This window comes from Uloborus diversus, chromosome 5 (assembly GCF_026930045.1).
Source record: "Uloborus diversus isolate 005 chromosome 5, Udiv.v.3.1, whole genome shotgun sequence".
NCBI classification, from domain to species: domain Eukaryota; kingdom Metazoa; phylum Arthropoda; class Arachnida; order Araneae; family Uloboridae; genus Uloborus; species Uloborus diversus.
Window position 1 is genome coordinate 71,608,330 of NC_072735.1, and position 12,184 is coordinate 71,620,513.

Consider the following 12,184-nt stretch of genomic DNA (forward strand, 5'->3'; position numbering starts at 1 on the left):
TCCTCCAAAATTATTACAAAGCGCCTCAAATTTTGTTTTCAATTCTCAATTCCCTGAAAATTTCCGGAAGAGAGTCCTTTGAATGCCTTGCCCTCCAACAACATGGGAGATTATGTAATATTCCGTTTTTGGGACTTCAATTTCAAAAAAATTGCTGGACCCCTAACGCCAACAAATATGATCCACAGTCGCGTTTTTCAGCAACTACAATTTCGAAAAAATTAAGAAGAAGAAACCTCTGAACTTTTTCTGATTACATCATTGAAAAACGCTCTTTATTAGGACTTCAATTTTGAAAAATTTCCAGAGTAGAGCCCTAGTACAGCCTTTTCCCCTGCCATCGTTGAAGGTTGTCTACAATTACGTTTTTAGGACTTCCAATTCGAAATATTGGGACGGAGATGTAAATCGATCGAGGACAATCCTTCGAGTCATATTTTCACTAAAGGCAACAAATATGGTATATAATCGCGTTTTAAGACATTAATTTCGAAAATTTTTCAGGGAGGGTTTTCAAATCTTTTCTTTTCTTAACATTATCAAAGATCACCTATAAGTTCGATTTTAAAACAAGAATTTTGAAAATTTTCCGGGAGAGACCCCGAAACACCTCTATTTCTACGTACTCATCTTCGAGTACTAATCGACTCCTTTTCAAAACCAGAAGTTTAATCACCTCATTCTCTCCATAAACAATTGTATATATACAATATTCAATAAGTGATGGAAGCTTCGAAGCCAATTTTTTATGGGGAAAAACGTTTGAAAGCCTCCCCCCCCCGTCCCCCCCTAAAAAAATTATTTTCTGGTTGCGCCTCTGCTTCTACCCCTTAGATTCCAGACACTTCTTATACTATGTCCCAGCTCCCCCTACTTCTACAAAGTTCCTACGCCTCTGGACAAACATGTTGGTTATCAACCTAATTTAGTATCAGATCTCTGCTATGAGGGCGACAGTTGTAGTTAGATTTTAAATATTTGTGTTTTTGTGAAATTTATCGAATAAAAGTTCCAATATCTACTGGCGCCCTTATAGTGACACCGATTTTGATACATATTTTTGATGTATGTAAGTGTGGATAGAAAATGATCTAAAAATGTTGGTGTCATCATGAAGGCGCTTTGAGAAAATTAGCCTTGAATATAGAAAAAAATTCATTTTCGGTCATTTTTAAACGGAGTTCGTGGCCGTCGCCCTCGTAGTGACACCGATTTGACAGCTGTAATAGTATCTAAGAAGACCATATAATAGTATAGAATTTTAAAATCCATGTCATTATAGGGGCGCTAAAAGCAACGAGAACTTTAAAATCTGCAAATTTGAAAAACACGCAAAAATGTGCCACGCCCCCTAAATTAAAAAAATTAATTTCCCAAAAACGGTAAGGCAGACAAAGCTCATATTTTGCACAAACATTACATTCATGATAAGGAATAACATTTGCAAAAATAAAGAAAATTAAAAATGTCAACAATCACAACCTGCCTGATCCTTACAGACAATGGCTCTTACACATAATATGTCACGCAAAATATTTTCATGGTTTCCCCCAGTTTCGCCGGCATTTAAAATTTCTTCCCCCTTAAATATATCAAAACTGAAAAACAGGAAGAAAAGAAATTTCGTATCGGCGAAACTGGGGGGAGGGGGGGTCTGTATTTTAATCTTATTCATTATTGTTTCTCTGCTTAAATATAAACAAACTACATAGAATCTTAAAACAGAAAGCCCAATGAGCTAAGTCCGCGCGCATGCGCAGTCGCTGTGGAATATTTATGATATTTTTTTTTTTTTTTTTTTTTTTGAGCAATCACGATTGCTTATTGCTTTCATTTGACTGTTTTTGGCGTGCTATCATTTTATTTTCCCACCGCCACCCTCCACACCATCACCGTCGACTGGCTCCTCACGATGCTGCTCCTATAGAGAAAGTCATCTCCAAGTTGCATCCATGTCCTATACACACGCGCATACATACACAACTACACACACATGCACACATACACACAAACGCACACACACCTACACACACAAACATACACACACACATGCACACAACTACTCACACATTCATGCCTGCACACAGACACAAACACACATGCCTACACACATACACATACTCCCTACTCACAAACACACATACCCCCACACACAAACACACACGCCTACATACACACACTCGTGATTGCGAAAAACATAATTTGAATTCAAGATGTCAAAATTCAATTTTTTTTTTTTTTTTTTTTTTTTTTGTTATATCCGTGCCTGAGTTGGGTCGAGTGTGTTTAATTAACACGGATGCAACAAATACGAAAAATGAGTTTATTTACAAGACATAAATTATGAGCTGTTACTTTACACCGAAGGATGCAATCACCATGTTCTCGACATCACACAGCAGTCCGGCTGTTGCCAAAAGACTTTTGTTATATCTAACATCTCCCTCGTTTAGGACATGACGTAGTCCTTGTATTTTTGAGGCAGTTTTCTGGCTCTTTGTGGTCTGGCTCTGTTCGGTACTGCCGCTACAGATGATCAGCTCTCCCGGTGTCAGATGAAGATGAAAACTCACTCAGGAGAGATTCATCAATTTCTGATCGGTCGGCAGTAACGAAATTGAACCACGTGTCCTGATCATGCCGTTCGGTGGTTCTGAACTCTTCAGTTAAGACATTGGAGTTAGAACGTGTTACTGTGTCGTCATTACCGGAGGCGTAACTGATTAGCATGGGAACGGATGAGTCGTACTGTCATTTAATTCGAGAAATACGTTGTAAAGTACATTCCCTTTACGTTCGATTATTTTCCCTGGTTCCCATTTCCAGGTGTTATTTAGGTACACTTTAGCATACATTAAATCGCCTTCCTTGAAGTTTCTATTTTCTGCTCCATGGTGCCTGTTAAATTGCGAATTTTGCTTTTCATTGATCCTGGCAGCTGTATTTTCAGATGGACGAACCAAGTCCAAAACAGTTCTTAATTTTCTTCCCAGCATCAACTCGGCCGGTGATTTGTTTCCAATGTATTTATTTGGTGTATACCGGTAAATGAACGAAAATGTATTTACAGCTGATTGAAGGTCTCCTCCTTGTTGAATTTTCTTAATTCCTCTTTTGAAAATGTCTACAAATCTCTCTGCTTGTCCATTTGATTGAGGATGATGAGGAGGTGTTGTACTTTGCTGGATACCATTTTGTTTACAAAAATGATCAAAAAGATGACTGGTGAACTGTTTACCGTTGTCAGAGACTATTGTTTTCGGTACTCCATATCTGGCACAAGTTTCTTCCATAAATTTTACAGTTGCCGGTGTAGAAATAGATTTTGTCGTGAAAATCTCTGGCCATTTGCTATGTGCATCGATAATAAGCAGGAAATAATAACTTTCTATAGGCCCTGCATAATCGACGTGTACTCTTTCAAATGGTTCTTTTGCTAATGGCCAAGAATGCAGTAATGTTTTGGTGGGTGATTTTCTAGAAATTTGGCATGGATGACATCTCTTAACGTAATTTTCGATGTCTTTATCCAAAGAAGGCCAAAATACATAACTTCTAGCATATGATTTCATGCGTTCCATTCCAGGATGTCCACTATGCAGCTCTTTTAGAATTCTGCATCGGAATTTCTCTGGAATAAAGACGCGTTCAACTAACATTAGGCATCCTTTTACAACTAAGAGGGACTCTCTTCTGTTAAAATATGATTTCATTTCTTGTGGAATTTTATTTTTCTGAGAAGGCCAACCATGTTCAAGAAATTCTATTACTTGTTGAGCTATTTTATCTTTTTTAGTTTCAGCTTGAATAAGCTTGTGTGTTATGTTCACTGCTTCAACTGAGTTATCCAAAATTTGATTTACTGTTGTTTCCAAATGAACTGAAGCGATGACAATTTTTCTTCCTCGGGTTGAATTTTTGAATAAATTAGTCTTGATAAAATGTCCGCGTAGCCAAAAGAATAAGTAGAAATATATCTAATTTTGAAATTGTAGGCTAATAATGTGCAAGCAGTTACAGCAAGCTGTTTGCAGTATGGGTTGGAATGCCTTTTGGGGATCCAAAGATGCGTAAGAGAGGTTGGTGGTCAGTTTCTAGGGTAAATTCTCTCCCATATATCATCTTATGGAATTTTGTTACTGCAAATATTAATGCAAGTCCTTCTTTTTCTATCTGACTGTATTTTTGTTCTGTAGCCAACAAAGTTCTTGAAGCGTGGAAAATAGCTTTTCTGGAACCGTCTGGAAATTCATGATATATAGTAGCTCCTATTCCAGAGTATGAAGCGTCAGCTGCAACAATGATTGGAAATTCTGGGTTGTAGTGTGTTAAAAGAAGGTTACTTAGCAAAATTTTCTTTATGTCTTCAAAAACTCGCTCGCATTTGTTTGTCCATTTCCACTCAACATCTTTTCGAAGCAGATTATCTAATGGTTGTCTGATTTTCTGAAGTCTGGGCACGAATTTTCCATAGTAATTTATAGCTCCCAATACAGATCTCAATTCTGAAATGTTCTTTGGGGGAGGCATTTCCTTAATAGCTTGAATTTTCTTTGGATTTGGAGGGAGACCGTTGCCATCAATTATGTGACCTAAAAATTCAATTTTCGGTAAAAATCGTTGACATTTTTCGGGACGAACGACAAAACCGTAATCTTGAAGCCTTCCAAAAAGTTCATTTAATTGCTTTTTATGCTCAGAAACAGATTTGCTTGCAACCATTATGTCATCAAGATAAGCACTTGTGTTTTTAAGGCCAGAAATCATTGCATCAATAATTTTCTGAAATTCTCCAGGTGCTTGTTTCACTCCTAGGGGTAATCTGTTAAACTTATAAAGTCCTCTATGAGTGTTTAAAGTGAGCAATTTACCCGAATCTTCATCTACTTCAATTTGAAAATATACTTCAGATAAATCTATCACACTGAAAATGCAATTTCCAGCTAAGTTTGCAAAAATATCATCTGGAACGGGTAAAGGGTGCTTGTTCGTTTCCAGTGCATCATTAGTCCTGTTGAATAATCAGCGCATATTCGTAATTTCCCATTTGGCTTCTTGACGACTACGATAGGAGCTGCCCATGCTAAATAATCAATTGGCGAAATTATTCCTAACTTTTCCAACCGATCTAACTCTTCTTCAATTTTGGGAAGTGCGGCATAGGACACTGGTCTCTTGTTTCTGAATACTGGTCGAACACTTTTCTTTAATTGTAGTGTCACCTTTGTTTTTGTACAGTGACCTAATTCTGTTGAAAATACTGCAGGAAGTTCCTTCATAAGTTGCGGGGTAAAATTAATGTCCGGAACAGAGCGAACACTGCAACATATACTTGAAATCGGAAAGTCCCACAAATCAAACAGTTCAATCCACTGAATTCCAAATAAATTCAGATTTTTTACTTCTGTTACGAAACAAGTTCCAGTCTTCGTAGTATCATTTATTGTTATTTGACAGTCAAATTTATGGGTTAACTTTACGAGATTTCCAGATGCGCTGTTGGCGGAAAATTTTGTTTTGTTCGCCGTTGGTTTTCCTATTTGTTTCCACGTATCTTCGGAAATAATAGTAATGTCAGAAGCTGTATCGAATTGAAGTTTGACCATTTCATTATTTATTTGCACGGAAATGTATTTTCTTTTATCTTCAACAGAAATTTCATTTATGGCTAAAACTGCTTCTGTATTAGGCGAAAATTTCTTCCCTTCCTCCTTCCGTCCAGCCGCAGTAGCTTGGCGTCCGCTGTTACAATATCCATTTTTATGCCCGATTCTGTGACATTTTTGGCAATGATGTTTTGAATAATTACAATTCTTTGCAAAATGCATTTCACCACAAAACCAACAAGGATATTTTGGCATAATTGGATTATCATTACGTGGATTTGGCGATGATTCACCAAGTTTTGCGCTTTTCTTTTTATCAAACTTGGAAGTAGACGATCTTTTGTTGTGGGTTTCTTGACATTTTTCCTCGCCAAATTTTGCTAATTTATCGTTCGAAACTTTATTAATTGATGATTTTGATGAACTGCACTGTTGTATCATGGCTGCATCTTCTTTTAATGAAGTGAAAGTTTGGCATTCTTCTACGAGTTTCCGAATATCAACTCGTGATGTAGGGGATTGTTTATCTATTAATTGTAACAGTCTAGCACGAATTTCATAATACTTTGGTGCGTTTAGTCTACTTATGAAAATTAGGCATTTGAACTGTTCAATGTCCAATTGATTATATTCAATATCCTCGCAATTTTTATTTACAATGCCTGCATATGAGGCGAAATCATCGAAGTCTGATTTTTTTATTTGAAGACAGTTGTATCTTTTGTGAAATACTGACCGTTTAAGACTAATGGATTTCAATTGACTCACTGTATCGGCAAATGATACATCTTTGACTTTCTTTGGAAGAATATAGTTGACATATTTATTATACGACGGTAGATCCAATTTCCTTAAAAGTAACCTAACTTTAGCGGCGTCATCTAATTTAGCTGCATCGGTATTGAAAGTTTCTTCGTACCGTGTGTACCACTTATCGAATGTTAGTCCGCGATCTGCGTCGTAAATAAAGTCACTAATACCTTTCGCCAATGTTTCCATTAAAAATTCAACGTTATCAGGCCCATTGGACGCTGTAGTTGCTGATGGACCTTGATGTTGGCGAAGTGCTTCTTCCAAAAGTTCCAGCCGTTGATTTGTTGTAAATGCCAGCTGTGTTAGTTGCTTCAATAATTCATCAGTGTTAGCCATTTTTTTTATGCTTGCAGAATTCTATTCAATTTAATAGTCCATAACTCTTGAAAATCCTCGTCGCCACTTTTGTTATATCCGTGCCTGAGGTGTGTCGAGTGGGTTTAATTCGGATGCAACAAATACGAAAAATGGGTTTTTACAAGACATAAATTATGAGCTGTTACTTTACACCGACGGATGCCATCGCCATGTTCTCGACATCACACAGCAGTCCGGCTGTTGCCAACAGACTTTTGTTATATCTAACTTTTTTTTTTTTTGTCTTGATTAAATTTTATTTCCAAAGAAAACTTTTGAATAATCATTAGATCTGTTCTAGCCTTGCAATTGCAGTCAGAGATTAACAAACCCTATAAGCTGAGAGTAAGTACATATATGAATTTAGGGGAAATTAGTGATTTTTAACTATAATTACTCCGGCCCATGATGTCCCTGGGGTTTAAATTTTTGTATATGTCCTCAATGGCCCCCCAAGAATATGAACACAAAAAATCATTACCATAGCCCCCTAGGGGGCTGCTGCAAAACTCCAGGAATGTACGATTTGTGGGGTAAAAACGAGGGGGGAGGGGGGTCAAATGGCACTAAAGGCACATCAGTAGGGCACAAGGAATGTGTGTGCGAAATTTCAGCTTGATTCCTTTTTTCGTCTGGGCTGCAGCCCTGTCAAAGAAAGCGAAAATATTTTTGAACAGCAATTTTATAACTTAAATTCCCCCTCCCCCTGATGGTCCAGGGGAATATGTTTTGGTTTACGTCGTCAGGGGCCACTAGAGATTGAGTGTACCTAAAATCAACTCCGAGGGTCTTCATGGGGCTGAGATACAGAGGGACCCCAGAAAACCCCAACTTGTTCTGTCGTGTAAACTGTTCTTGGTCGCTTTTATTTCCTTGCGTTTTTCCGTGCTTCAATCAACCGATCAACCAGCATAAATTGCGGTCTACCGGTAGATCATAGAATGCTGCGGTTAGATATCGGTCGACCAGTCGTGGTCGGCGAACGCATCTCCTAAAATCTGAAGCGAAGGGACTTGATTTCTGAACTCTCGTCGAAGACTAACCCACAGGCGTTGAAAGTAATATAATTTACTACTGACGATACGATTTCTGGAGAAAGTTTTCTGTTTTTTTGCCCTAGAGCGGAACTAATACGTGTACAATTTTTCAAAATGATACGAACAATTGTTATTTCTTCGATTTTGTTATGCTTTGTGTCTTCAGTGATGGGTGAAATATGCCGAAATCCAACGGTCAAAGAGACTTCTTATACTACAGTAGATGGCATAGTAGTTTCTGATGTTGCTTTAATCACAGAATTCTCAGTCAAATGTGATTCTAGCGTTAAGGATTTAACTCTTTATGCAGACGTAAATGGAAAAACTCTTCTGGCTGTCAAATCTCCAGATAGCTCCAAGTATCAAGTTAGTTGGTCAGAAGACGCCGCTAAAATTTCAAGTGGTCAGCATAACATCAAAATATATGATGAAGAAGGTTTTGCAAATCTAAGGAAGGCCCAGCGAAACGGGGAGGATATTTCTGGAATTCCTTCTGCATTTTCAATTTCTGTTTATCATGCAGGTTCTTATTATGGACCATCTGTTCAAAGTGAATTTTGGGCAGCTGCTTTCAGCATAGTTTTGTGGTACATCGCCTTTTCTGAAAGGTCTAAGCTTGTAGCATGATCATTTACTAAGTGGTTTTGTAAAAAAAAACATCGATTAAAATCATTCAATAAAATTTTATAAGAATTGATTTTTGCAGTTTCAGAATGTGTTGTTCTAAATATAAAATATATTGCATTTTTGAAACCTCAGGTTTAGTTAAGCTATAGATCCCTCTCTGTTTGTTTCTGTGTTCATGTTTTCAACGCTGTAGAACAAATAAGTTTTTATGAATATTTCAATACCACTTCAGAAATGAAATACGGTATACTCTCGATATCACGAAGCCAAAGAGACAGAGACTAAAAAAATGAGTTTTCGAGATAACAAGATTATAATTTAAAAAAATAATATTCTAAAAATTGGTCACAATATTCAAAATAAGTGGAAACATGTCTTGAAAGTTGAAAAAAGTTTTGATCCAATGGCAAAAATTTTAATTTTTGAAATGAGCTAAAAAAAATAGAGGAAAAGAATAAAAAATAACATTCTAGTGAAGTAGCAAAATGTAGTGATTTACCAGGCCTAAACTTATAAAAAATTTGGATTATCAAGTTACAGAATGGTTTCAAGTGTCCTGGAACAAAAGGATTGAACCATTCCCTGTGCCTCTAAGGGGTTTTTCATTCATCTCCCTTTTTTACGGAGGTGGAAATAGTCCAAAGGTCCAACAAAATGGCATGAGAAGCAGGCGAAAAGTTTTAGGTAGGTTTTTTGGCTTCTCAGGACTTCCCTGACTCCCATTCTCTGACCTCCCGCCCCCGGGCTTTAGAACGAAAGTGACAATAGATAAGCTTCTCTGAATCATTCCTAACCCATAAGAGAAATAATGAAGGGCATGAGAAATTTTTGGAAACATTCCTCGATTTGCTTCAAGACAAACTGCGGTTTTTCGGAAAATTTATATATTTGACTTCGAAAAATATTCAACATAACAAGGTTTTGATTAAAAGCTCTTCAACATAAGAATGCAAAATAACATTACATAAATGCACAAAATCCAGGGGAAAAATATTTTTTATATCAAGGTTTTCGAGATATCAAGAGTAAAGGTAAAATGGCAATTCTGTCTGAACTAAAGTAACTTGATATTCAGTTCTTTTACTTTAAAAACAATAGCCATGAAACGACTATAATTTTTAAAACTAGGGTATGATGGGGCTCTTTGGACCAGTCTCAATAATTTTAATTGATGACCTACAAATAGCTCCTATAGTTCTACAAATCCTATTACAAAATCTTGTGGTATAGGTGTATTGAAAATTTTCATTTCAGAAACATGTTGCTATTTTTCAGTGCTGGGTAATTTTCTCAAGTTTGCAACTTAATTTCTCAATTGGTTTTTGTGAAGAATGAAGTAGTGGATCAAACTCCTCTCCTTAAATAAGTTATTTAGTTCATAATTATTTAATTTCTTTATTTTCTGTCACAAAGTGCAGCAAGAAAGCTGAATTAGTTGAGAAACATTTAGGAGTACAACTTTTGTGCAGTTGTCATAGTTTTATAATTTTATTGCATTATAAATATAGAAATAATTATAACTAAAAAAAAAGCTAAATTAATTATTTATCATATTTTACATTGATGTCGCAGCAAAATTTCTGTATTAAACTTAGGTTACATATTTAAATACGTAATTACCACTTCAAATAAAAATACAGCAGCAGGAATATTTTTAACAAGGTCTGTAATTTTTTTCAAATTACTTTTTTGAAAACATTCATGAGAAAAACAAAATGTATAAAAATCTAAGGTATAACAATAGCATAGAATTTAAAATGAAACTGAGTATTTGCTTTTGTTTATCCTGCCTCTGATCTATGCCTTTTAAGAGGTTTAGTGTAAAGCAGGGGCTCCAACCTTTTTTTGTTCAAGGGCTACATTGTAAAGTTTTGGAGACAAGGCAGACTAACAATCCAGTTTAAATCATATTTAGTTGACTCTAACCCACCCACCCACAATTTGTTGTGTGGTAGCATGAGTGTAGTTAGGATTCAAGTTAGGAATGGGCAAGCCAAGTTACAATGAGACGGGGGTTTTTAGCTGCCTTTCAGCCTTCCCCCAATGCCATTTTTCGGGGCCAGGCAAAGATTTGATGCTGCTGCCTTTACTCATCTTGCTTAAATTTCCTAAAATGAATGAGTGAAAAAAATTCCTAAAATGAATGAAATGTATTTAGCACTAAGAAATACTTTATGTGCACTTTGCTGCTTTGAAGAAAAGATAGATATCGAAAGTTATAAGTCCTTAACTTTTTATGCTGTCGTTAAATAAGACGATGGACGGAAATGACAGGTTCGAGCCGTATCCCTCTGAATTTTTTTTTTTTTCCAAATTTCAGTAAATTTTTCGTGAGTTAGAGATGGTTGGGGGACAACTTTCAGCATCCTCCTTGGGAGAAGTTTTCAAAATTCTCATTTTCAGTCAAATTGAGGGGAAAAGGGGTTGGAATTCTCTCCCCCATATTATTTTTCAAAATGAAGTCAATTTTAGGTTATCTTTGAAGTAAAAAGTTTTTCCTCCTTACAAACTAGTTTTGTAGAAAATGAAGTTTCTAATTTATTTTTCAAAAACATTTTGGGAATGAAATACATTTTAGGATATCTTTGATGATGATAGAAGACTGGTCAGACATCAGGAGCTGTCCCATGAATTTTGTTTTCAGTTTGTAAGCTTCTTGCAGGCCGGGAAAAATATGCTCGCGGGCCGTAGGTTGGAGAGCCCTGGTCCAGAGAAGCATTTTGCAGGCATAATAACTGTAATAAAAAAAAAGAAGAAACAGCACCCATTTTTACTATCGGTTTTTTATTGATACTTGAGAAGTATAAAAATGTACAGTAGTGGGGGAAAAAATCAAAATTGAAATAAGTAGAAGCTGGTAAAGTGGGGATTCAGTAAAAAAAAGGTGTCTACTAATTGACAAGATTCCAATCCTCCTGATGATCTGAAACATAAAATTAAGGTTCATTCTTTTTAAACAAGGATGCAGAGTTATTAGAAGTAGCTGATTTGAGAGAAAAAAAAATTGCACAAAATAGCATTTTTTTTGGAATAAAAAAGGTTATTTTTGGTTCCTTTTTTCATTTCCGGTAATTTTTTTAAAATATTAAGAAATCAAAAAAAAAAAAAAAAAATCTCTATGTGGAAACAATTTTGATAGTATTAAGGCCAGTCTGTACCAAATTTCAAATAAAAAACTTAAAACTTGAGATAATATTAAAAGAGGTAAATTTTTAATTTTTGGCAAGATTTGATGTCTATCAAAAAGTACTTGGCTGCGGTTCTGAGTCAGTGCAAAATGTTGCCCAGTCCATTAGTTTTCACTCATTCTGACAATACTGTACCGGTTCCTAATCATGTCCAGAGGGAGGGAGGAGAATTACAGTTGCGCTGTTTGTGAAGGAATTCCTCTCTCCTACAAACTAATGGAGCAAAGCACTGTAAAAAGAATTAGAAATGGTTTATTTTTGTAAGATTTTTTGCTGGATTTTCATGAATGAAATAAGAACCCTGTAGATGTTGTTTACATTGATTTTCAAAAAGCTTTCAATAAGATACCGCATGTTGCTCTGCTTAGTAAATTAGCTGACATAGGAATAGGAGGGAAAATTTTCATTTGAGTAAAAAACTGGCTGACCGGAAGGAAACAAAGGGTAGTTTTGAGGGGAAATTATTCTAAATGGCGTGTGGTTTTAAACGGGGTTCCTCAAGGATCAGTGTTAGGGCCTGTTTTGTTCATTGTTTTTATGAACGATATTCATAAAA

The 12,184-nt window shown here is 36.0% G+C and overlaps 2 protein-coding genes across 2 annotated transcripts in view; both read left to right on the plus strand.

Moving 5' to 3' along the window:
- LOC129222963 (uncharacterized) overlaps positions 1-12,184 on the plus strand; it is a 60,543-nt gene that overhangs the window by 16,955 nt on the left and 31,404 nt on the right. The window lies entirely within an intron of this gene.
- LOC129222051 (translocon-associated protein subunit delta-like) lies at positions 7,819-8,510 on the plus strand. Its single transcript, XM_054856473.1, has one exon. The coding sequence runs from the start codon at positions 7,928-7,930 to the stop codon at positions 8,438-8,440; it is 513 nt and encodes a 170-aa protein (XP_054712448.1). The 5' UTR covers positions 7,819-7,927; the 3' UTR covers positions 8,441-8,510.

What these genes read in the sequence shown, in the direction of transcription:
- LOC129222051 (XM_054856473.1), top strand. Translation starts at nt 7,928, where the DNA reads ATGATACGAACAATTGTTATTTCTTCGATTTTGTTATGCTTTGTGTCT.